The following is a 27536-nucleotide window of genomic DNA, read 5'->3' as shown; positions in this document are numbered from 1 at the left end:
ATTAAAAATATCAACTTATCTACCTATTCAAAATATACAGGAAACTACTGCGTCATTTCACGCACTTTGTAACATATGAACTTAGAATAATAACGCATAGAAACCTAGCCCGCACACGCTAAGTGAGGCAAATTGAAGCGCTCCCAAAGGGCCTACACGAGCGGGCGGGCCTTCAGTGCTCAATGTCAACTTGCACCGCAAACAGCTCCAGAAATTTAGCTAAAAATGACGAAATGTGCGGTAAATGAGTGTAAAAGTACGCCAGACAAGCATAAAATAGATAGTGACATCACATTCCACAAGGAAGTAACGCGTTTCAACTTGTATTTTTACATAAATATTCACTAAAACCGAAAATTAACGTACTACTAAAACTAGCCTACATGAATTTGATGTTTGCCTCACTTGTGACAGTTCGTTTGATATGAAACTATCATTATATGCGTTATTATTCTAAGTATATGAATTAAATAAATTATTAACGTTCGCATTACAATTATTCTGGATATCTGTAATCCGTCTTTTTTGAAGACGGAGTGAAATGACATTTGTAGGGTTGCCAGTTTTCATAAAATTTTATATAGTTATGTAGTTGTTAACGATAGATTGTGAAAGAAGATAAAATTTACCCAAAAATTACTAAATTGTGAAAGTTACGACATTGTAATCATTAGTAATTGCGTTATTGCCTTCTTTATTCTTGTTTTGACAGTTTGCCTACTAGTATCAAGATGAATTTTTATTCATTTACATTTTAACAAGAATGCCCGGATTTGATTACTTGTATTGAAATGAAAAATTTTGAAATATGGCTCCTGTTTGTTTTTTCATAAACATATTTTTATAGTAGTAAATACATAGTTCTAAATATAGTGTATGCATGTATGAACTTACAAAAATTGACAATTTAAATGAACTTGTGCTCAGTAATTAGATGAATGAAAATGGGTCGAGGATGATTGAAATAAAACAAGTTCGGCTATTTTTTCCATAAGCGTGACCAATATTCAGTCGATAGTCGACGGAATATTTATCGACGACAATCACTAGCTGCTCGCAAGCGAGCAACACTTTTGCGCAATGTACTATCATTTTTACTCCATCTTCAAAAAAGCCAGATTATACTGTAGATTCTCGTCTCTCTCATGTCTGAAAGATAAATTTTGATTTTCATTTTCATTAATATTATTAGTATTTAATTTTTATTAGTATTTTTATATTTCGCTCTCCCAGGGCTTAAAAACAAATTTTATATTGTCAGGGTCGCAAAATCCAAGACCTGTGCCCTTGATTAGCTACCAACACCAATTGATCACCACTAAATAATTCGGAGCCAGAATCAACTGAATGTATGAAGTTGGTTTATTTGGCATATAGACGCAGATTCAGAAAGTCCAGAAGGAACTTTTGTTTGTATTCGATCTTTGTATTAAGAGTCGATTTCCTATATATATGGTCGATACCCCCTAAGTTCGAATTTCAATTTCGTTTGTTACCAAACGAAATTGAAGCCATTTCAAAAATGTATATCATACTATACGTGATCTATTTAGTTCAGTTGATATTGAATAAAATAAATCATTGGTTTATGTAAAGCACCTACTGAACACAGCGGTAAATTTGTGTTTTTTTTGTCTATCGTGTAAATTTTTGGGAATATGTTTTCACACCGTATAGTAATCAGTGTGTATCCTCAATTTTACACAATCACATGAAGTATTTCTTGGGGGCAGTAACAGGTAAGGTGGCAGTGCTTCCTTGGACAAACTCTTTCATGAGCAGCTCTACTGCTACCAGATCCCAAAATAATATTTTCCATTTACAATGTGTGTGCAATCGGGAAAACCTAAGTACTCGAAAAGTGCCTTTGTAGGTGTGAGTATTCTGTTAACCAAATAATAACCTCAATGTTAACAAACAATAACCAAAAGAGGAAAAACGTAATGTATGCCTGCAATCAGTTATCACCCTTACCGACATACCTACGTAGTGGTAGTTATAGTAATGTCACTCAAACAGCGTTATCAGTAAGTGGCTTAGACGCTGCTACCACTTTAGCATACCGAATACGTCAAGTCTATACAACATAACGTTTATGATTTCATCAAGTCAGTTCGTTTCTTTGCATTCAAGTGAATAAAATGTCTAGTTGGATAAATAGAATAACAGATCTACTCAAAAGTGATAAATTAACCTTTTCATTTGAAGTGACACCCGATATCGAAAAAAGTAGAATAGATAAGCTATCGGTTGAGCCTGCCTTTTTCTGCGTAACTTGGCACGCGAAATCATATGATTTTAAAGACTTTGATATTCCACCTGTAAAACTAGCAACGTATTTGAGAAGTACAGGCAGAACTGTATGCTTACATTTATCTTGTGATTTATTAAAGAGGGATTATTTAAATGAATTGCTACGATACCTAGAAGACTATGGAATTTGTAACTTGTTTGTTGTTTTCGGAGGTGAGTATTGACCTTTGTAACTAGCTAGCTCTTATTCTGATTATGTATATGCCATATGGAATAATTTATAAGAAAATGCCTCGTGATTATTGTAATGTACTCCTCGAAATACCAAGCCTATGAAAATAGATTTCGTAGTTGTTCAAAAGATTAAAGCAAGTAGCTACCTACCTACCTACTACGTAATCTATAGGTATTTACATCAATAATAGCGTTAACGAATCAAGTAGTACCGTCATAATTTGTTCTAATTTGGTCTTTAATACACAACAAGAAAATAATATGCTAATCCATTTTATTTTCATTGCAGAGAGCTATGACTACATAAATTCGGACTTTAAATTGACGAAGGAATTAATAGCGTACATAAGACAACAAAGCGGCGATTTCTTCTGCATAGGTGTAGCGGGTTTTCCCAACTGTTCTGACAGTGCATTGCTGTTTTTGAAGCAAAAAATCGAAGCTGGTGCAGACTTTATAGTAACACAGGCTTTTTTCGAGCCGCTGTCGTATAACAACTTCTTAGTCCGATGTGTTAAAGCTGGTATTCGAGTACCAGTCATCCCTGGCATGTTTGTCTATGAAACCAAGAATGAACTCCTAGGTTTCAGTAATTTGTGTAAAATAAAAGTGCCTGACGAGGTCTTGGATGGAGAAAAGTCAGGCGTAGAATCTGCAACAACATTGGTGCAAAGTTTGACGAAATCTAGCTGGAAGCATTTTCATTTCTTTACTTTAAATAAACTGGATTTAGTTTCAAATTTTGTACAAGAATTAAATAAAATGATTCAAGGTACAAATTAAAGTACGAAGTTTTATTTTGTTGCAATCTTTAATTTTTACGAATTATAAATTGACCTTGAACGCATCGAAAGAAAGCTACCGCTTGCGAAAATTGGCAACACAGCAGACGTAACTTCACTTCAATTGCATTTGTCAAATGGATGGGGCTGCAGGTTAGTCGAAAGAACTTTGATTTTAGAATTTTATCTGTTCTATGGAGTAAGCCCAATATTATATAAAACAATTATTAACAAAAATCCAAGGAATCTGTATGACAGTATAAAGAGTAAGTTTTCAAATCTTTTATATTATTAGATACATACCAATTCTAACCTCTAAATTCGTAAAAGAGACCGATTTAAAAGTATTTTTAATGTATTTTAGGTCTTTATTGACGAAAAGATGTCCTTTCCTGATAAGCAACAGAGAAAAACATGCTGGGACTCAAGGGATAAATACTGGGAGTGTCTGGACGACAATAATGTGAAAGATAGTACTGAGAAACCCAAAGCATGTTTAGAATTAAGAAAAGTTTTTGAAAAATCCTGTCCTTCTCAATGGGTGGTGCATTTCGATAGAAAACGAGACTTTAATATATTCAAAGAGAAAATGCAGAAAGAGGGTTATGAACCCATTAAAGAACAAAAATTATAAATAATGTATCTTGTTTTGTAAATATAGTTAATGTAGTACAATAACTGTAAACAACTTATTGGCTTTTATTTTCCCTTAACATTGAATACCCTGGGGTTACAGTTTGTTCGCAAGCAGTTTTAGGTAATATAATTTTGTTTTAATAGTTTTCTTTTTTGAAGTCATAAATGGTAATAGAAATATATGATTTCTTTTACAGATTAGATGTGAAGTTCGAAAATGGAAGAAGACACGATTGATGTATTGTCCAGAATACAAATTTCAACAAATGAATTGAGAGCTGACACTATACAGGTAAATTTCTTAGGTTTATAAATTACACTTTGATTATTACGCACTTCTTGTAATTACTATTAAAAAAGGCGTGATTGACTACGATTCTAAAATTTGAGTTCTAAGGTTTTTGCGATTGTTACACATAGGAAATGAAACCATTTTCTAAAAATTTAAATTGCGTATATTAGTTTTTCATACAACCTAATGTTTCGGGCCCTTTACAGGTCCATGTCACGAATTAGGTCTAAAAAAATTGTTATTTCCTTTATTCTAAAATTTGTTACACTGAGTTTTTTTTAACAATTGGTACAGAAAATGTCTCCTTATTCTTCTACTGAAATCACAATACATACAATAATAACTGGATGTAGTTAAGCAAAAAGGACCCAATCCACAAAATTATCAAAAAATGAGTTCTATGTTCCAAACAGTTCCTAAGTCTAACTAGATCAGCAAAAAATCCAACATATTAACATAAATAAATATATCTGGAGTTACATGACATTATAAGTTTTGAAAATAAAATAAGAGTGAGTAACACTTTTAAACTTCAAACCGCCGTATCTCAAAAGTGACTGGATGTGCATTAGATCTTTTTTTTCTACGTCCAATTTAGATTAAGTGGATTAGCGGTGGTTGAGTATGGTGGTTGGTCATTCTGGGAACCTTCTGCTTCTTGCTTATTGTTGTTGACTTTTAGACTTTCGCCAGTATTGAATGTTATATTTAGTAATTATAAATATATCTTTTTTTTAATCTATTTTTTTATTGAGGCCACCTTGAGTGACTATATCAGCCTCATGGGAGGAATACTGGGTTCCCTACTCAAGGGACATGTTCAAAAACTTGTACAAGTTTAGAGTGCAAACAGTTGAATACAAACAGGCTCTCTGAGCCAACAATTAATTTGTCCATAAACTTACATTCCCAAACATTGTACCTCTCAGGGTTACGTTACAGTTACATCCACCAATACATGATACAGATCCTCTATTTTATTGCAAGTACTGCACAATGGGGATGGTTTAAAACCCATAATATGAAAGAATTTATTAATTGGAATGTGACCAGAACACAGTTTAAAAGCAGATACAAGATATTTCCTTGCTATATTGACAGAATCAAACCATACCCACTATGGATTACTCTGAATGGTTCTGTACCATGTACAAAGGCCTTTATCCACCAACTGTTCTCTGAAAACTATATTTTAAAAATATTATAAAAAATATAGCGATCATCGCCAATGTCCAGCTGTATCTTCCTTTTATACTTCCACTGGGAACCTTGTACTTTCTTATCTAGTACTTGTAATACCTAAGCTTAACTAGCAAACTATACAAGATGCTAAGATTCCTGAAGGATCTCGGGTGGAATGAGTATGCCAAATCAGTTTTAGGATGTCAAGTCTTAGCACAGTTACCAGTCTTAGGTACTTAACAAAAAATAATGTTGATCTTAATAAATTTCAGGAGCTGTTAATCAAAATCAAAAAAGGATGCAATGAAACGCAAAATGAAATATTTTGGATTGAAGTATCTGAATCACTATGGACACATTTGAATAAGGGTCTTAGTAAGTTTGATGATCAATTGCTATGCGCCACTTGTTTCTATTCTGTTCTCACACTTTTACCAACAGAAAAACAAGAGTATTTTTGTAATGCTGTATTAAAGCTACTTGAAAACGAGATAACACTAAGGGAAGATAATAAAATTTCTTTAGAAACGTCAAAAGTTATCTCTCTCATGTATGGAATGTTTCAATCATCATTCCTTACTAAAAAATATGTGAAAGCTAAAAATCTTCTATCCGTCTTACAAGCTTCATTTAAATTACTCACAAAAGTAGCATATGAATATTCAAAATTCACATTCATTGCTTTTAAAACCATTAGTTCCTTTAAAAAAGTTTGTGGAACGGAGTTACAAGAATGTTTGTTGAGTGTGGAAAACCAGGTTATACTGCTCAACCTGACCAACCACAACTGGGAAAATCCCATATCAGGTGTAAGAGATTTGAACAGGACAATATTCCGCACATTGATGTCTGTTGTCAATCATAATATGTACAAACAAGTAATTGAAGAAATAAATTGCTTTTATTGGAATAAAGCTAAATATTTAATGCTCACTGAGATTGTAGGGCAATGCAATAAGGATGTTGTTAACTTACTTCAAACATATAATTGGACTGATGGTCTTATATACAGCTTACATAAATCTGGTTTAGTATCTGCCGGGGCAGACCTCTACTATGCAATTTTCAAGAAACTGAACACAACTGAAATGTGGTGCCGTATATTTTTGGAACCAGTGATTAATATTTTAAATGGTCCTTCGAGTAAGGCAATAGAAAATTTTAATAATTACTGGTGTCTCACAACATTGAAAACATATCCAACATTGGTGGAAATTATTATGAATGAGTTACAAAATGGAAGAGAATGTGCACACAAATTGTATAGTACTCTGTGTGTATTGAAACAGGCAAATAAACTCGGTTTTGTTATCAAAGCTTGGGATTCCATTGGTTATAAAGAGAAAATGGTAATGGAAGGTTTAGACAACTATAATAATTATGTAAGAATGTTGGCCTTTGATATTGTATGTGTATCTCAGGAGAAAGCTATGCCTTCAAGTGTGGAGTACGAGTTAATTTTAAAGTTCTTGAAAAACAATGTGAACTCCGATAGTACTGTTTTAAGAATTAGTATGTTGAACAGCTTTAGTAATTTTCTGAATCGACTTCATATTACGTTTTTGAATTACATGAACAATGATATAAACGATGACGTAAAAAATTTGGAAATATTTTTCAAGTCCTTCCAGCAGTTTTTAATTGATTGTTTGTTTATGAATGGGAATTATCAGCGGAAGATTACTTGCATAAAACTAGCAAATACGTTTTTGAATGCATTGACTGACGTTCCCAGAAAACGGCAAAAGCAGACGCGGCAATCAAATGTTACTTTGATCAGAATGTTAGAACGAAAAGGGCAATGGATGATGAATCAAGAGACATTTATTAAGAAACTCCTAAGTTTGTTGAATGACCCCGCAGAAGATATAAGGGAGAATGTGACCCATTTGCTATTGAAACATTTTTCTAAACAGTTGACCAAAACTGAGACATTAAATGATTTAATAGAACAAGCATTAAAAAGTTTGGCAAGCAAATTCTTTTACGAAATTAGTTGCGGTCAAAGCATGTTCAAATTGATTATAAATTTGCTGATGAAAGACAATAATATTGATGCGAAATTAAAAAGTGTCGAAGACATATTTAATTTTGCAAATAACGAATTAATTAATGAATACAAATTAAAAAGAGGCGTAATAGAAACCATTGAAAATGGAAAACAGTTACATTCATTTATGTCCATTTTACATGCGGTGTTAGAAGTTTGTCATCATCATTCCAATAAAATACCGGACGTGAGAATTTTAGAATTAATAGACATTTTAGATGCAGTATCAAATCAATTTTTTTGGGATGGAGAAAGTTCGACAAGTTCTGATTTCTCCAAAATGAGTGATATGGTACAGAACATAATATCAGTGTCTGGATGCACAAATAGTGATGAAGATGAGACAAAAATATCGGGATTACATCAGATTATTTTAAACTGTCTTTGGCTCAATGTAAAGGTAAATAGATAACTTATCAGAATTAACTGTTATCGAAGTAGTTATTGTTGTGGTTCTTGACTACTCGAGGTCTTTTGATACGGACGACCACACAACGCACTAGACACAAATACAATAATTATTAAACTGGTCTTAACAAACCCAGCTTTTCGATGGCGCTGTGTGTCAATTTACACCGGAGATGTACGACTGATGCTGTGGTGATTACTCGTAGGATCGCTACTAGTAATGGCTATCGAAGTAGTAATATTCGTGTTCTCCCTTTCCAGTCTTCTTGCGATTTATCGTCACTGATAATAAGATATCAAACTGAAGACAGTGAAATGGAAGTTTGCAAAAGGTGTCTTCACATAATTACTCACGTGTTAGAAACTTGTCGACATAAAGGCGCTATAGAAGCTGCTGGCAGTGCTTTGGGTCAGTATATCTATATAAATTAACACCTTTGCTCCTTTATTCCATTCGGCTTCAATTATTATATAATTTTATTTTTATTAGGTAATTATTTTCCTTTTATCCATCAAAAAAAAAAAAAAAAAATTAAAAAATTCCAATTTGTGTCCGTCAGGATGGCTGCACCAAACGAGATAAGCAAATCAAACTGCTCATTATTTATTGCCTATTTATATGCTATAATTTCCACTATTTAGTACCTTTATAGACATATTTACTACCTTTGCGCTAACGGAAATATCAAAGAAATAAAGTGGCCAGCCATTCTGGTTGGTCAACAATGGTCAACAATGGTTCTGGTTTCTGGATTATCTTTGCAAGCAATATTTTATAATCATTATTATATTCATTACTTGTTGAATTCACTGTCACAAATGTTAATTCCATTTGTAGGTATTAAGGAATGCGGACGAATTATAATCGGTTATTTATAAAGCAATTACATGGAAAAGATAAACTGTCTTTTTAGAAAATACCTTTTGCAAAGGCGTTTTATTTTTTTTAAATAACCTTTAATAGAAGCTTCTAAAAAAACAAAGTATGTTTAGATAAAAATTAGGTACTAAATAGTTATATAAAAAAAAGTAAATTATATACTGCTAGAACCATGAAATACGTAAATTGGTCCAGCCAAAATTACGTCAGAATGGCTGGCCACCTTATTTCTTTAATATTTCCGTTAGCGCAAAGGTATAAAATATGTCAATAAAGATACTATATAGTAGAAAATAGGTAGTAAACAATGAGAACAGTTTGATTTGTATATCTCGTTTGATCCAGCCATCCTGACGGACACTTGCAATTTCAATTTAGACTAAAACATAAAACACCGTATCAGCTAATTTCATGAGCGAATCTACTTTTCCAGGACAAGCCGTACTGTATTTAACATCCTTGCCTGAAGATTGGAAACTATCGACTTTGCCCTCAACGCTGTTAAAGGAAAAGTTAAAGGATTTAATAGAAGAAGCAAGCATGGCTTCAGTGACGCGTCGAGGAGCAGGGCTGTCTGTTATGGTTCACAGAATAGTATCTAGTGATAGTAAAAAGGGCAAGGTATGTTTTAAGGTCCATCTACATGCTACTTGCAAGGGGTTCTGTTTTTTTTTACAACACAGGCGATAAAGTTTGATCGTGTAATAATCTTCTTTTCTTTTTTTTTATAATAAACGCGTGGCGTCTAGTGGTAAGCGACACGCCTGTCCATAGCAGTTGCAGCGCCATTCAGTTTTAAATTGCAAAGATCTAAGGGGCACTGCCACTGTGTCAGTCACCCTGAGACATAAAAGTCTTGTCTGTAATTCCACTAGCACCTCTTTACCTCCAAAAACCGGAACGCTTAACGTAACGCTCACATTACTACTTGGCGGCAGTAATAGGTAAGGTGGCAGTACTTCCCTGGACGAACTCTTTCACAAGGAGCTTTACTGTTGCTAAAGGGCTTTTAGCACATCAAACCATAATGTAAAATATTGGTGAAATAATAAATCTTTTGTGTTGCAGCCTTTATTCCACTATTTTATGAAGATTCTCTTGGAAACGTGTAACAGCGCTAAAGACATTCAAAATGATCTTCAGAATCACCAAGACAATGATTGCAAAAAGGATTTGCCCAAAGCAATTTATATCCATTTCTTAACACGAATAGTAACGGATAGTAGTTTGGCTTCAGAGATGATGTTTTATTCAGCGGAACTAGCAGAACTTGCTTTTGATAATTTAACAAGCCCTCATTGGCAAATAAGGTACTTAAGCTAATAAAATAAAAAACTATATATTGAATCATATCAATTATTCATCATTCAGCATGGATATTTATGATTTTATACGGTTTCAGAAATGCAGCCCTCCAGCTATATGGCGCTCTAATACCGAAATTAATTGGTCAAAAGAAAGCATCAGGGATGGAAGAAGAAATGATAGCTACTGTAGCAAGCGACGAATTTCGCACACACTCTACAAAATTATGGATATATATTCAAAGTCAACTTAAAAACATGGACTACACGGATAAAATTCAATTTCATTCAAATTTAATGCCTTTATTGAATTTGCTAGCCAACAGTGCAATGAGATATAATTTTTCATATGACAGACTGGAGACCAGAGATCTTGACAGAGATTTGCTGAAGAGTTTATTTTTTCTTCTAGATAGTTCAATTTACACCGTCAGACGTCTTACAGCCCAAAGTATTTTCAATATGTATTCATTTGAAGATATTTACAACTGCCTTCTAGAGCGAGAACACCATTCTGAAAATTTTATTCATGGCAGTTTGACTTTGATAACATACTGCTCTAAACATTATGGTAATAAGTTATTTAAAGAGGAATTTGAGAAACTGCAAACAAAATTCGCTGAATTATTTAACTGTGGGATACATTCTTATCTATCAAAAAAAATATTTGAGGATGTGTTTTATGAACGCCGTTTAGATGCGATAATGATGGAAGAAACTTTGTCAGAATTAAAGATTAATTATCAGGCACCAGGTGTTTACCTTTGGGCAAATAGTCGCATTAAAAAAATTATACAACATGTTCCATGGCTTGAACTTCCAGATATACTTAAAATGATCATACTGCAATGTGACAGTGAATGTTACTTGAAACTTTTATTGTATAAAATCGAAGAGCATGATGATATTCCTGCAAAAGTATTGTCACAGATTGCAAACATTTTAATGTTGCATCAAAAAAAAATTGATAGCAGTGTAATTTGGCAAATTTTTTATCAAATATCACTCCGAATAGATTTGAATGAGCAAGAATATGTAGATATTATATCTAAATTTTTAGAAGGAGAAATCACATACCGATTGAGGTATATAATACCATTTGCAGTTAGAATTTATGCAATTAATATTAAATCAACAAACAAAAAGCAGCTTTTGCATTTGGCTAAAGTAATATTCAGTTTAAGTAACTGTGAGGTAGATACAGACATAAGATTTATAGCAGCTATTGCTAATACTGAAATGAGTAAATCGTTTGATGAACTACCTGAGGTAGTTAAAGTTACTGTGATTAAATCTGCAGTTGTCCTTTTGCAAGACGAAGATGAAGATGTAAGGATGATAAGCATCACAATTTTAAACAATTTGTCTGCTGTAATTGACGTGTTTCACCCTTACATTTGTCTAACCAAGATGTTAGATATCAGCTTTTTGAAAACAATCCTTACAGACAAGGGTATTGAGTTACTGTATCAAGAATTAACACAATATCTATCTGAGTTTTTAAATAGTAAAACCGTTGATGAGTACAATCCTTTTGCAAATTATTCAAAAAATATTTACTTAGAAGCTGATGTCTTTAAACAGATGATTGTAAACTTAAAGAGAGTATGATTTCGTAATAAAGAATTATATTTCATTATTTTAGTATTTTACAAAAGAAATACCTAGTCATGTCTAGTAATTTCAGATTCTTGCATGCCGGATATGGCTGAAGGTTTTTTGTATAATCAGATTAAAAAACTCCCTTATTTGCATGTCAACAGCAATTCAGGCAAATGTAATGTTACTCTACAATCCACAATTTATTTGTAATTTTCTTTGTACAACTTTTTGACAGTTTTTGCATCTTGATAGTTGGAAACACTGTTATCTATAGCTGTTTTTTTTTTGTTTTTGTATTGGGTGAGCAACTAACATTGAGTAAATTATGTACTCATTGGCAACTAAAGTGTAAAAAGTTTACATAATAAGGTTCATAGATTTTTCCAAAATAGCAAAGAAAAATATGTACAACATAACATGTAATTAGTACAATCTATAAATGATTTAATAACAAAACTATACCAAAGATCACAGCTGGCATTAGTCAGTCTTCATAATAATATTTTTGGGGAGGAGTTGTATCGTCAATCTGAATTGAGACAATGTGACGTCCAGGAACCATAACTAACCCTAATGTTCTGGGCTCTTCTGTTTCTCCGTCACTATTTTTGAGGTACTCTGAACAGGCTCCTGGAAAAATTTTAAAATCAAATTCAATAAATGTGCATTTTTTTCAATTGGTACATTGAGCAAATGTTTGCATAAACGAAATGTGAGTATGAACCCATAGCCTAGGAATATCTAATTCCTGTTTCAATAGTATACTATTATTATATAGTTTTTTTTCAACATTTAAATATGTTATAAAAATAAATCTATCAGTCCTTACCTAATATAACGTTGGCGTCTCTGTCAGTGCATAAGAACACTCCTATAAGTACTCTGCCGTCGGTCATTTCAATCCTGAAGTTCATATTGAGCCATTTTCTTAACTTCGATTTACCATCTAATATTTCTTCCTGAAACGTTTATGACGAAGCTAACGTTAAACAACACAAATATGTATCGATATTGTTAAAATACGATTTAAGTAAAAGAAGAAGAAGTCAACCGTGACCATGGGACCTGTAAAGGGCCCGAAACGTCGGTTTGTTTGAAAAAACAAATATACGCGATTTAAATCCGGAAAAATAGTTTCATTTCCTAAAAGAAAATGAACAACTGATTTACCTTTACAATTTCAGTGTTTTCTTCCACAGGTGCCTCACTTATTTGATTCATGATTTTTTCCACCGATATTTTTTGTATATTTTGTTAATATTATGTACTGTTTTTAGGTTATAAATTCTAACCTAAATTACCCGAATTATTTTTCGCCAATACAACAATACGGTTCTGTTCTATGCGCAGTTTGTTTTGACATTTCATTTTTCATTTAAATTTTTTTTTTAATTTATTAAGGCTTTGGCAAAGCCATCAGCCTAAACATGAAGTTTAATTATGTTTCTGTAAATATGGCCGCCACAAAGAGGATAGGCAATTTGAGGCGGCGTGCTTGGATTGACTCGGGATTCCTTAAAACGGGCCGCTACGGGTATTCTAGTTCGAGATTCGTATAATTTCGCGTTTTAATCTGCGATTAAGGCACAATAGCACTATCCTATTCCACTTTAAACTAGATTTCACAAAATAATTGAAAGTCAAAATAAAAACGTAACTTTTCCCTCCAAAAGGTCCAGAGCGAATCTTTCATTTCAACTTAATTTCTTGCGATGGCTATGGATTCGGACATTTGAACAACTTTTTAAAATTTATTTCATGTTTTGGGTTGCCATTCATATACAGAAACGAATACTTAAACTGTTCTATGGCTTAAGCAATAAAAAAAAAGTGATTGTGAGTGATTTGTGGTGAGAGGTTACGTTATTGATAAGCAGTGCTATTCCAAAAAAAAAAACATGAATTTTGTGGAGAAAATGCCAGATAACTCTATTGAGTTTGAAGATAATTTCAAAAAGCAGTTCAAATATTACAAGGCTAATAGGGTTAAACCTTCTTTTCATGATGTTATGTCGGTTGATGTTCTCAAAGATAACGAAGTAAGGACTTGATAGTAAGAACCTTTGCTCAAGCTATATTTTCAAATTAAGATACATCATTGTTCTATATAGGTGATCACCGTTACACCTCTAAACGCAGAAACTGACCCGCGAGGTGCTTTATTAGGACTTCAAAAACAGTCACTATGGCATACGTTTGCTTTCCAAAATCACCCTGGCTTACTTTTGATACGAAATCCATTCACAAATGCAGGTCAAAGATACTGGATACAAAGATGCCTACAGGAATATCCAAAAAAGCCAAATAAACTAAATATTGATATAGAAACGAATGTTCAAGATTGGTGGTTGGAGTGTTTTAAAGACGGAGAGTGTAACAGAGTTTTACAGAAGAAATTGAGATGGACTACTTTGGGATATCATCACAATTGGGATACAAAAGTAAATGTTATTTTTTAAGAGGGTATTTGCAACCACAACTTTTTAGACATTAAGTGTTGGTTACTAAATTCCTTGACTCAATTTTGACTGCATGCACCAGTGCATATTGACTAACTTATTTGAGAACCTATCTATGTCATGCTTGATGAAAACCAAACCTGCAACCAAAGTAGAATTGTTCTGGAATTGTTTGTCTTGTCCCATGTCCAGTAGACTTTACTGTCCCAGATTCCAGACACTAAGAAGTTGTTTTAGCAAACTTACTAAAGCCCTTTTCATAAGAGAAGTCCTCCAGATGCAGTGCTGTAGTTATGCGAAGGAATGTTGAAATATTGATTGCGAATGATGTGAAATTTTTTTAGGTACTCAATGAGTATTAAAAACTCCCAAAGGATTGTAGCATACAATATTATGGCCATGTTATGACCATCAAATTAAATTGATCCTAATTGAGCCCTAACATGAATAACTTATTTATTTTCATATATGTCTCCCTTACACTTGTAGAGTTGTCCCAGAAATGATAAGTCAGTATCTGGCAACCCTAATTCCAACACATATAATAGCAAACTATGTAGTTTATTAACATATAATACATTGATGATGAAAAGGTGCATGATTAACAATAATAAAATTGTGTAATGGCAACACTATTCTAGAGGAAGGGTTGGTTTATTTATTTTACATTTAGATTTCTAGGAAATTAACCCTGTTATCAATATTTTCAGGTATACAGTGATGAAAGTAGGACTCCATTTCCAGAGGATTTATTAGAATTATCTGATGTGGTGGCCCAGTACCTTGGCTACACCAACTTTAAAGCAGAGGCAGCAATAGTCAACTATTACCATATGGATTCTACTTTATCAGCACATACTGACCATTCAGAAGTTAATTTGGAGGCTCCTTTGTTGTCTTTTAGGTAGGTAGTTGTAGGGTAAAAAAAAAAGGTAGTTGTAGGGTATTTGTTTCAAAGGTTATCGAAACTGCTGCTCACTGGTGTCTAGTGTTGTCAATGTTACTACCATAGTAGAATACTATGTTATTAGTGTTATTTACTTAAAGAATTGAATTTTTCATATGAAACAATAATTCATAGATTTTCTGAAGTGTTTCGTTAACTAACCAGCTATTTCTTAGATATATATGGTAAATTATACTCTAAAATACAATATATTCATCATTCAACCCATTTATACAGTCCACAGCTTGCCATGGGTTAAGAAAATATATTTATTTCTGTTTATTTAATTTCAGTTTTGGACAATCAGCAATCTTCCTAATAGGAGGCAAGAACAAATCAATAGAACCTTCTGCTATCCTACTTCAAAGTGGAGACATTATAATAATGTCCAATGAAGCCAGGTTATGCTATCATGCTGTACCTAGAATTGTCCCTACAGAATTTTCTCCCTGGAATCACGAAAACCTGGAAATTCCAGATAATACCTCTAGTGTTGTAAATTTCAAATATATTTCCAACCCAAGCCAACTTATTGCCGTTATGGAAAAATGTATAAATAATGAAATGTGGAATCAATTTAACAATTACATAGAGGAATCTAGAATTAACATGAATGTAAGACAAGTATTAAATGAAAGTCAGATTAGTATAACTGATGAAAAATTTAATAACAAATAAATGGCATTATTCTATATTTTGTTTTCTTTGCACTGATAATTTTGTAATTTCATTTGAATTTATAAAGTACACATTACACATGAGATCCTTGCTTATTACATACATTTTTGGTCCTTACATAATTAATTGCTGTTTTTTCAAAGAGCCATTGTGAAAAAAAAAGGCTCTTGCATAAGCAAGGGCCAAATTTGTTGTTACTTAGTGAATAATTGTAATGTACGTTTTTTTAGCGTCTCTCTTTTAGTATCTCGAAGAGGTTGTTTCGTTATAACTGCAACAAAAAATTATCAACTTCTGTTATTCAAAATTAAGTGTAAGGAATCTGCTTTGAGATCCTAGCAAAATTAGACGATCTTAACAGAAGAGGTTTCTGTTCCGGGTGTTAGGTAAAGTGGTCTCGGTACAATGAATTTAAGAAACAAATTATGATTAACTAATATCATCCAACGTTTAACATTATATGGGATAGTCTAAGCGCGTAGTCACGAAATACATTTTGGTTGAAAATTAGTTAGATAGTATTTCTAAGCAATTTGAATGCTATAGGCGCGACTGCATCTGTTGGCACTACTACTTAGACGTGATCGATCGAATCAAAATGATTCCAACAACACCTGTGACCCGGTAACCCGGGTTACAAGCTTCTAAATAACCCGATCATTTTATCATCGTCATGGTCATGGTCATGCGCTTGCGCGCGTATTCGACTTTATCTCTATAATTTTAGAGATTATTCAACAATTAACAATATTATTGTTGTCTCGTTCACTCTCACGTGAAGTTCCCACACACGGTTCGTCTTCTCACTCTTCGTTTGGGTTGAACATTTGTACGATAGAGCATTCGTTCCATAGAACCTTCGTTCGATTGAACCAAAAAGTTAAGCAATCGATCAACGAGTCAACGGGTTGACGGATCAATGGATCAATGAGTCTATTCAATCACTCATACTTAGCGTATTGTCCATTACATGGTAATTTTGTAAGTTTAATTTGTTTTTCGGTATGTTGTGTTTATTTATGAGTGCACTGGCTAATATAAGAATATGAATGAATAATAAATTAGTAATTTTGAATGCTCATAAATTTTTTGTTATGTATTTTGGTTTTGTAGGTGTTCCTTTTCGTAGAAAGAAGTGTGGTTTATCAATGATGCATTTAGCTTTATACGCATTACCCACCAGCAGAAAAGAATAAAGGCTAATTGTATAAATTGACACTTAGACGGTATTTTAGTACCAGTAGAGCTCCTTGCGAAAGAGTTCATCCAGTGTCGTACTGCCACCTTACCTATTTCTGCCGCCAAGCAGTAATGTCAGCTTTATTGTGTTCCGGTTTTGAAGGGTAAGGGTGCTAGTGAAATTACAGGCACATGGGTCTTGTCAACTTACGTCTCAGGGTGACAGGCGCAGTGGCAGTGCCCCTCAGATCTTTGCAATTTAAAGTTCTGAGTGGCACCGTAACTGTTATCTGCAGACGTGTAGCTTACCATCAGGCGCATGACTTGTTCGTCCCGTCACTTGATGTTATAAAAGAAAATAAAAATTGTGGAAGTATCGTGAGGAAGGGTGACCCGCTAAAAGACCGAACATACGATCGAATCATTTAACCCGATCATATTACGCATGAGTCATGATCGACTGATACAGATCTACTACTGCACGTCTGTGACCTCTACTAACATAACACTATAGTTTAGGTAAGATGCCGCTAGATAGGGTTGAACCATTTTTGTGTATTCTAAAACGCGCTAAGAAGTGATTTACAATATATGAGAACATTCGTTTCATTTGGATATTTTTGATGGAAAATTAAGTATATATTTCCTTTAGATTGATCGAGCAGTCCAACTTTACTCACTGCTGAAAATAGTAGTTTAAGCCATTCACTGCTATCCCGGGCTTTTCTCGCCCATCTAGCAGAATGAAATAAAAGTAGGTACTAAAGTAAAGAACAGGCATACTGTACCGCTAGCCTCCGATTTAACTTTCGAAAAGCTTTCCATACTCCGGTGGGCATCGCACAGGCCCCAGAAGCACTTCACGTAGCTGTCTGCATAGCACTCATATTCGTCTTTAGCCTGCAAATATCGTGATCACACAGTCTTTGGGAAATGCGTGTATTTAAAGTGTTTTTTTTTTTCGATATGTCGGGGGCCGCATGAAGGCACTAATGAAAATTTTCACTGCATGTAGCAAAAGAAGGTTTTCCAATACTGCCCCTTACTCGAACAATCATACGTGAAAATATTATATACCTAGTGCTAGAGTACAAAATACAATAGTAATTCCATAACCTGAACTAAATCTAAAGCTCTTACGTAGGTACAATTCATGCATGGCTTTAAGCCTTAAGCTTTTGTAACCAGGTCTGCCTCTAACTCTGTTAAAGGCATGTACTCCAAACAGACTACAACTCCATTATCAACACATTCTTGTATGGAAGTTATCTATGATTATCGTGTGTACGTTTGCGAATAAGACTGAGAAAGTCTGGTGGTATAAGTGGGTGTGCGGCGTAATATGATCCTTCCTCACTCCGCATTAGAGTTCATTTTCATAAGTAAATCTAAAAATTGGACGTCCGTACTAAGAGAGACTTACATCAAAGAGTCCAAGTCGTCGCGTTACGGGTGTTATGCAGTCCCCGCATTTCATTTGGGGCCGAATAAAAGTCATAACTAATTTTGGGTCTTGTGTTTCCGCGAAAAGGTCGTAAATTTCACTCTAAAATTTCCTTAATCATCGGCGTTTGTTATTTTTCTTTGTCGGATAGTGCAAAAATTTTTAAGTTAAATGTCATTAAACCTGTCATTCTTCCTCATCCTGACGTTGACGTGTGAGATTATTCCATTCGAATGTGGAGAATCTATTCAATTTTTAACCGACTTGAAAAAAGGAGGAGGTTATCACTTCGACCGTATTTTTTTACGCGATAACTCCGAATTTGTTAACCGATTTTCAAGATTCTTTTTTTGTTGGAAAGAGGGTATACCCCACTATTGGTCCCACTTAAATTTGAAGAAAATATTCCACCTCTAAGTGGCAAATTAGGGGATGAATCCGGTTTCGCACACTTTCCCGTAACTGATTTCATTAAAACTTAGCGAATAGATGTAATTCCACGAACTTATGAGGACTTTTTTTTTAAATAAAAAAGGTACAATTACGTTCCATCGACACTATCACATACTACCATGTTAAAATAAGTCTATAAACTGCCGATGATTTCGCCAACGTCAATGTTAAGGAAGTCTCTACTCAATGCTCAAGTCATGACTTGAGTATGATTTCTAGTGCTTGAAATCATCAAGTCCTTGCCATTAGGGTCGTATTTTCAGTGCTTGAAATCGTACTCAAATCCTGACTTGAGCATTGAGTAGAGTTCTGGAAAACGACCTTAGGTGTTGACTGATTTAATAAATAATGGCTGCCTTCAATAAGTTTATGCATGGAGGTCATATGGAGGTGAACATTTTTTCGTCTATATTTAATACATAGACGAAAAAATATAGAAAAAAAAAGATATTTAATTTTAATTTGTATCATTGTAAATGGGATTTGCACCCGAAATGGAAGTGACATTTTCGTCACTTTCTTAATGATGATTTAAATAAATATTTATATTGTGTAATTATAAATAAAAATCATATTAATATAAACTACCTCGATTATTTTTAAATAGGAACTGACTTAGTAATACAAATTTCGTTTTTTAATGTTTATGCACAAAAAAATTGCAAAAATGAGAATGGTCCTATATTTATACTATCTAATACTATTTATAATATCCTATATTTAACATCGAAAACGTGTGTTGTTGCCATGTAAATACACGGAATTAGACCCGCCGAGGTCCCGACCCGACACGCGCCCGACCCGCACCCGCTCTCTATGTGTTTCACGCTTTAGAGTTAACGGGTTAAATGCGTAATGAGTTTTATGTGTTGCATTTAGAGGTTGATTTAAGATGATTTAAGTTAATTAGCTAAGATGACGCTTTCTAAACAGGCTTCGATCTTCTGGGTTTTTAGGTTGGTTATAGTAGGAAAGTCGTAATACATGTTATTAAACATCTTTATTTAAATATTTAATATTTAATCTATGGTATTTAGTAGTATTTTAAATGGCTAGTTTCAAATGTTGTCTATTATTATACACTTGAAAATATTATCATATTGTTATAATATTAGAACCTTTTGCAAAAACTTCATTATAATTTTACATTAAGTAAGCAGGTGATGGATGCCTCATAAAGTACCTCATTCGGTTTGATTGTTTGAACGGTTACCATGCTGGTCTGCCATCAGAGGTCTCAGGTTCGATTCCCGGGCCGGAAGGTATATTTGTATCTACCTATATTTATTTATCTCGTGAGTTTTGGTGTGATTTGTGGTGTTCTACGCGTGTGTTCATGGCACCCACGACACAGGGTTTTCCTAGTGTTTGGCTATGAGTGTGTGCGTTATTATAATTATTATTATTATATTTAGATAATTACCAAAACCTGTATAGTATAAACATTCACATGACGAACATAGATACGCAAGGAACCGAATCGTCAATAACTCGTTCTCCATGTGGACTATCAGCTCTAAACCAAGCTGTAAATGACGGGTCTTATATAAATTGTAAACTAGTGGATTTTGAGCTCGCAATTCCTTATAAACCTTGTACACAACGGTTGACGACAAAAGGACACGACCATACCGTTTGACTCTTTCAAAACGCCATTTGATAACGATTCCGATGCAAAAAATGATTATTTGAAAGTCACTTCAGAATGGATTCAACTTCTGAAGTCTTTATTTCCTCCTATACAATCGCTTGAAGAAAGAGATTCCTGATAACAAGTGAAAGTCTATAGGTATGCTACGTACAAGATAATGGACGTGGAAATGAGGTGGATTCCTTCCTGTCTAGTTCTTTTACGTTACTAAAGAATAGAATCTACCCGATAGAGTAACGTCATGCGGTGCGATGCTTCAAATAATTTGCAAAAGAACCCCGTTTTCGGCTGTAGCCACATTTGTGGAAACAAAAGAAAAAGTCACGCAGTGGAGAAGTCCATCTGCAAGGGAACCGCTTATACGGCAATATTTTTATTTTTTATAATACCAAGTGACTCGACGAACAAGTCGTGCTGCACTGAACAAGTCCTAGTGGTAAGCGACACGCCTGTCCGTAACAGTTGCAGTGCCATTCAGTGCCTTAAATCACAAAGATCTGAGGGGCACTGCCACTGCCCCCGTCACCCTGAGACGTAAGTTGACAAGTCCCATGTGCCTGTAATTTTATTTTCGTGAAATTACGTTTGTTTGCCAATTTTTATTGAAATCAAAATAGGCCAAGAAGAAAAAAGGAAAGTGGGTGCAATTTAATAATTAGGATTCATCCTCTAATTTACCACCCTTAGAGGTGGAATATTTTCTTGAAATTTGAATGGGACCATTTTGAAGGGGTTACTGAGGTATCCCCTTTCTATATAATAATCATCGAAATCGGTTTACAAAGGTCGAAGTAATCGCGTAACAAAAAGTACTGTCGAATTGAGAACCTCGGTTTTTTTCAAGTTATAGTCTTTTCTCAAACATGCTCGGAAATGTTTACATTACTTTCAAAAATCGAACACGGAAAGTTTTTTATTTATGGACCATGCAACTTCTTCCCGGCCAAGGCCAGTGAAGTAAGTATTAGGGTCGTATTCCAGAACTCTACTCAATGCTCAAGTCAGGACTTGAGTATGATTTAAAGCACTGAAAATCATACTCAAGTCCTTGCCATTAGGGTCGTATTTCCAGCGCTTGAAATCATACTCAAGTCTGCTCAAGTCCTGACTTGAGCATTGAGTAGAGTTCAAGAATACGACCCTGAAAGTCCATTACTGTCCTCTTCTCTAAACTTTTAAATCTACCTACTGATAGCTTAGAGGATGGAAAAAAAATAAAAAAACTGACTGAGTGAACTATGTAAATAGGCCAAAGAAAAACTCATATAGCCAACTGCTCAGTGTTCATAACTGCGAGAATTACAAATACCTACCTGTACCGCTTACTTAATAAAAAAAAAGAAAATGGCGGTAACGTTTTACCTAAAGTGTTTATGTATTCTTTTGTTTTGTCGTCTTTTTTTGTGTTTTGGTCGCGAAAATGGGCGCTAGTGATAAGAGCAATAACGAAAATACAGTAATAGATATTCAAACACATCATCCGAAATTCAGCTGACTATGCTATTTTAATGTGCCTGGAAAACACTAACATTTTCCTTAAGCAATTGTATTGTAGAAATTTTAATGTTAGTTAATATTTTTTTAATTTTCCTATTATACATTTTCCTCTCTTTAGTCTTTTATTATTTCCTCGCATTGTTTCAGAAAAATTTTATATGTGCCTCGGCGGGAACGGGGATTGCTTGACTCGTATTAATACAAGACCTCCCTGGCGCTCGTCCTTTTTTTTTATTAATAATTATGGCTTGGATACAAGTCCTTTGAGCCATGTCTTCGTTTAATTATGTTTCTGTAAATATGGTCGCCACAAAGAGGATAGGCAATTTGAGGCGGCGTGCTTGGATTGACTCGGGATTCCTTAGAACGGGCCGATACGGGTATTTCAGTTCGAGATTCGTATAATTTCGCGTTTTAATCTTCGATTAAAGCACAATAGCACCATCCTATTCCACTTTAAACTAGATTTCACAAAATAATTGAAAGTCAAAATAAAAACGACACTTTTCCCTCCAAAAGGCCCAGAGCGAATCAGCGCTCGTCCTTGTAACTCATACTCGTCCAGCAATCCCTTACTTCTCGGACTCTGCAATAATGTACTATTTTATATAATGTTAATTTTTTAAACTCGGTAATCTTTCTTGTATATCTTAACGCATGTTGCATGCAATAGGCATGTTGTTTTTTTCTTTAATTGACAGTATGTACATGTGTACATGCCTGATAAAAAAAATGTACACCTCTTTGGCCTACCCTAAATAAAAAGATACCCTGACCTTGACAAGTAAATAAGCAAATAACAAAAAATTTAATAATACAATTAATTAAATAAATATATAGTCGGAAAATTTTCCTTCTTTAAGGATGACAAACGTTTTTCAATGGCGTTTCAACAAAAGAGAACCAAGTGAAGCTGAAGTTAAGTACAGTCATCGACACAATAGTAAGCAAATTGTATTAGGGAGGCGCACTGTCGTAAACAAGCGACGCAATTTGCGAACGCCTGTACAATCAGCGACGATTAGATCCGTACAGTGTCATACGCAGGTTCGATGGGGTTTCAATCGGCTTAACGCCGCCTGATGGAGCTGTCGCATTGTGTTCGTACAAGTACATTTATTTATGTTTAATTTACATAGAGTTAATTGGATGTGAGGGACTTTGATATGTAAGTACGTGCATAAAGGCAACCTAGGGTAAATGTTGGCGCTCTGTTTTGGGTGCTAAGCTATAGATGCGCTTGTACTTACTTATGCTTTTGTAAACTTTCAGAAATTAGCGATATAAGAAAGTAAGAAGAAAGAAAAACATTTATTTGACTACCGTAAATGATACTACACAAGAAAAAAGAGCAGGAAACCAGAAACAAAATATTAAAAACGTAATCAAAAACATTTACACTTAAGACACAAATAAATTTAGTTGCAGTAGGGCTCCTTGTGAAAGAGTTCGTCCAGGGAAGTACTGCCACCTTACCTATTTCTGCCGCCAAGCAGTAATGTCAGCATTACTGTGTTACGGTTTTGAAGGGTAAGGGTGCCGGTGAAATTACAGGCACATGGGACTTTTGAACTTATGTCTCAGGGCATCTGGCGCAGTGGCAGTGCCCCGCAGATCTTTGCGATTTAAAGCTTTGAGTGGCACTGCAACTGTTATGTATGGGTGTGTAGCTTACCATCAGACGCACGCCTTGTTCGTCTCGTCACTTAATATTATAAAAAAAATAACAAAAATCAAAAACTAAATTAAACCATAGATTTTTACATAAATATAAATAAAGCACTAAGTATAAAAATATACGACATTAGCTTTTAATAAGGAGCAGATCACGGGGGTGGTTCCCGATAGGACTGATTTCGGAGGCGCATTTTTCAAAATTGGTGTATGTTCTCGGTTGTGGACTGTAATGACCGGAAGTTATCGGTACACGTAGGTACAGGAAATTATGTACTTTGAGAACGAATGGTAATATGATTGACACCTTGTTATTATTATTACCTACTTAATGACAAACTTTAATATAAACTGACTACCACCACACTAGGATGTGTGTGTCCATGGCATCCGCGACACAGGGTTTCTCTAGTGTGGGGTATTTTGAGTGTGTACGTTAAAAAAAAACAAAATAACTACTGGATTTCCGCCGTCACAAGTTGATAAGTCCCATGTACGTATAATTTCACCAGCTCCCCTACCCCTCAAAACCGGAACGCAGTAATGATTATAGTCATAGTCTATAATTAAATTGATTTACAAGAAATAATTATTACGATAATTAAATCTTAATAATAATTCATTAAAGAATAATAATAAAAATAAGCTACAAAAAACAATAATAAAAAAAATACAAATAAAAATGTTATCAATTACATTACAATTACGTCAAATTACTATCAATAAATTATTTTCATCACACAATAACGTGCAGAGTGATTGTGATTACCCAACAAGCCACGTTTTCAGGAGAAATGTTCACTTGTGAAGTAGCAGTACTAATGCCACTAAAATTCCTTGTTATATTAAATTTATAACGCATACTACCAACGTACAAATAACAAATAGGTAGACTAGTCATTACTGATAATCAGTAAGTATTTAGAGAGAAGATTTTATAGTTGATTATCCATTGCGGAGTTATGCCAAGCATTCTATTTAAATTCCTTGCTATGGCAAATGTGCAAGAGGATATTCAATAGAGGAAGGCCTTCAAAAGATTCAAGTATTCTTAAGTATGATCATTGACACGTCACTTTGTATGTAAAATGAGCTCGGTGACATTTCGCGAGAGAGCGCAAAAAGCGCCATTGCGTTCTTGTACCTTTTCCTTTATTGACGTTAAATGGGCGATATAAATTCCGTTGGCGGATTACGAAATTTATTGGCTTCAAAATTAAAGGAGACCGATTTCAATGGCGAACGGTGACAGCCATCGTTTATGGGCGGGCTAAAAGGACGGGTGAAAAAAAAAAGTTTGCACTAAACGCGGATTGAAAAACCTGTATCGTTTTAATGGAGTTTTTGTTGGCGAGTGTACGTTTCTTATTGCTTAGTGTTTGTATCTGGGATATAGATAATTGGTTATAGCACACTGCAGTACAGAACGCAAGCACTAATTACTTTGCTAGGTTCTGTATAGTGCGCTTACATGGTAATGGTATTGTTTGTTTATTAAAGGCTTGAGTATTTTTTATTCTTATTTTATTGAATATCACGATGTATTTACTACCAATCGCACTGTTAATACATTACTGTATTAACTCAAAAAGTGTATTTTTACAGAATCGATAAAAAACGAATTACTCACTTTCCGTAACAGATTACTAAAATTTGTCTAAAGTTAAGAAAGAAAGAAAACGTAATTTAATAATTTTGAATAAGGACTGATTTGTCGAGAACTAGCTCACAAAGAGTTTGTCTCATTTTGAAATAAGTAAATATGTTTGAATTGTTTTTTTATCAATATTCTAACTACGGTTTTATTGTCGTGTAGAGAATCAAATGTTACGTTCAAAAATAGTATAATCTTGAATTTGAGATATTTTGAGTTACAATACTATTGTACTAGCAATACTACATATGATTAAATTGTTTTATTGATATATTTTTTGTGAAATACACCACTAATTTGTTGTTATTATTTATACCAAGAAAAATTCCTAAATCCGGCTGGACTCGAACCTGGGACAATATGTCAAACCGTCAGCGTCAGCATACCTTATGAATTTCTTTATGTGCTTCTTGCATATATCAACCTGATTGATATATGTCCTTAAAGAAGGTCAAATCGAAATTACCGAAAATTAACGGTTGATGTACATGACGAGATTGACGCGAAAGGATGTACGTGGTAAGAGGTAATTCAGACATTAGGATGTCCATTGTCTCTACCTACCCCCTTTGGTATGTGGTATGTGTACATCTATGTAGGTATTGTGTGAACGCGCCCCAAAGTGATGTTGGTGTCTCGCTCGCTCCCTTCCTCTTGGTCTCTTTCGTTGTCACCGGACTCGATCGCGGTTTGTACGTACTCGTATTACACATTCAATTCTATTTTCACCTTACTAGCTCGGAAAGGTTTTCTTAACCGACTTCCAAAAAAAGGAGGAGGTTCTCAAGTCGACTGTATGTTTTTTTTTTGTATGTATGTTACTCGATAACTCCGGTATTTGTTAACCGATTTTCATGATTCTTTTTTTGTTGAAAAGAGGGTACCTCCATAGTAATCCCATTTCATTTTGAAGAAAATCATCCACTTCTAAGGGTGGCTGTTCACGCATGAAGATTCATTTTTATAAATAGCGCCTGAATTTTATTATAAGAAGCAATTATTTTAGTGGTTGATTTTGCTATTCTCCAAATCAAGGCATTTTTCTCTCAATGTACTTTTGAGAAGTGAGAACTGATTTTTAATATCTCCTGTGTCAAGTCCCGTATAGTGGCGAACTAGGGGATGAATCCGGGTTTGCGTACTTTCCGGTAACCGATTTCAATAAAACTTGGTAATTATATGTAATTCCACGTACTTTTGAGGCCAGTTTTTTTAGTACTCTGTACTGAGGTTATTATTGCACGTTAGTGTGGAAAAGGTTTTTGAAATTCGATCTTGACGATGGACTGTGGTGCACTCATTGACTTACAAATAAATGGACGACGGGTCTAATACAAAAATCACGAAAAAAATGTCCCAAGTCAACCTATTTAAACGTAGTGACATGTAAAGGAATATGAAAAAGCTAAAACGTTAGATTTAAATTGTAATGTCATCGTAGTACTGTCTAATTTTGCTTGCTTCGCTGTCAGTCGAATAAATGAAGACTAAAGCGTGAATGACGCTCTGTATACGATTTTAACGCCCTATAAGTTCGGACACTTTTTAGCGCGGACCCGACGTCCATATAATTGTAAGTCAATGGGTGCACTTGACATTTTCTTTCGGTGAAAAAGAAAAACATGATGACACGTTCACCTACGCGATTGTTCGTACATTACTTATGTAATATAAGTCCGTTGGTATATTTTATCCTTATTATTGTTGACATTAAATTGACAACGATACCTAATTTTGTTTATTAAATTATTTTAACTCGTCGAAGAACTAAACTGATTATAATAGTTCAACTGTTTTTCTATCATCTACCATTTTCTAGCTATAGTGAGGTGAAAAGTTGTGTTTCGCTCGGCAGTAAAGTTGTTTTGCGTCTTGTGCCTTGAAACCCTCGCTATGCTCAGGATTCTATTTTTGAACCACTGTATTGTCAGGATTCTATGTTTGAATCATTCGTCTTAGGGTCCTTCGCTTGCTCATGTTTCAATACAAGCATTCTCGCGTCAAACAACGGCTTTGCAGCCTTGAATAACAAATAAGTATTTCTTATTCAAATTTCACTTTAGATTTTTTGTATATGAACACTGTTTGTTATATAAGAAATATTTATTTATATTTATTAACAAACAACATATAATAGTAGAATTCACTAATTAAGTGTATGGCAGTTGTTTTATTTTTATTTTGGGCAAGCAACAACTTTTTTCCCTCACTTTTCAAAAAGCCTTGTAACGTAAGGTTTAATTAATTTAGATTACTTTCGGAAATACAGTCCATCATC

The 27536-nt window shown here is 34.2% G+C and overlaps 5 protein-coding genes across 5 annotated transcripts; 4 read left to right on the top strand and 1 right to left on the bottom strand.

The window, feature by feature from the left end:
* Nucleotides 1–2038: 2038 nt before the first annotated feature.
* Nucleotides 2039–3390, top strand: LOC113238266 (methylenetetrahydrofolate reductase-like). Its single transcript, XM_026475078.1, has 2 exons — nt 2039–2466; nt 2777–3390. Exons 1-2 carry the CDS (start codon nt 2142–2144, stop codon nt 3268–3270), a joined length of 819 nt encoding a protein of 272 aa, XP_026330863.1. The 5' UTR covers nt 2039–2141; the 3' UTR covers nt 3271–3390.
* A 22-nt stretch (nt 3391–3412) lies between these two features.
* LOC113238336 (cytochrome c oxidase assembly factor 6 homolog) lies at nt 3413–3903 on the top strand. Its single transcript, XM_026475177.1, has 2 exons — nt 3413–3535; nt 3634–3903. Exon 2 carries the CDS (start codon nt 3652–3654, stop codon nt 3901–3903), a length of 252 nt encoding a protein of 83 aa, XP_026330962.1. The 5' UTR covers nt 3413–3535; nt 3634–3651.
* Nucleotides 3904–9088: 5185 nt separating this feature from the next.
* LOC113238335 lies at nt 9089–11722 on the top strand. The gene is made up of 3 exons (XM_026475175.1): nt 9089–9338; nt 9786–10027; nt 10120–11722. Exons 1-3 carry the CDS (start codon nt 9129–9131, stop codon nt 11630–11632), a joined length of 1965 nt encoding a protein of 654 aa, XP_026330960.1. The 5' UTR covers nt 9089–9128; the 3' UTR covers nt 11633–11722.
* LOC113238334 (N-alpha-acetyltransferase 38, NatC auxiliary subunit) lies at nt 11722–12844 on the bottom strand. Its single transcript, XM_026475174.1, has 3 exons — nt 12794–12844; nt 12453–12582; nt 11722–12253 (listed from the first exon to the last, which is right to left on the bottom strand). Exons 1-3 carry the CDS (start codon nt 12842–12844, stop codon nt 12108–12110), a joined length of 327 nt encoding a protein of 108 aa, XP_026330959.1. The 3' UTR covers nt 11722–12107.
* A 695-nt stretch (nt 12845–13539) lies between these two features.
* On the top strand, nt 13540–15825 carry LOC113238333 (nucleic acid dioxygenase ALKBH1). The gene is made up of 4 exons (XM_026475173.1): nt 13540–13662; nt 13735–14064; nt 14793–14986; nt 15322–15825. The coding sequence occupies exons 1-4, from the start codon at nt 13540–13542 to the stop codon at nt 15704–15706; spliced, it is 1032 nt and encodes a 343-aa protein (XP_026330958.1). The 3' UTR covers nt 15707–15825.
* Nucleotides 15826–27536: the final 11711 nt, after the last annotated feature.

The sequence above is a fragment of the Hyposmocoma kahamanoa genome, unplaced genomic scaffold, assembly GCF_003589595.1.
Source record: "Hyposmocoma kahamanoa isolate Upper Pololo Valley unplaced genomic scaffold, ASM358959v1 95, whole genome shotgun sequence".
Taxonomy (NCBI): Eukaryota; Metazoa; Arthropoda; class Insecta; order Lepidoptera; family Cosmopterigidae; genus Hyposmocoma; species Hyposmocoma kahamanoa.
This window is presented reverse-complemented; position numbering and strand designations above follow the sequence as displayed.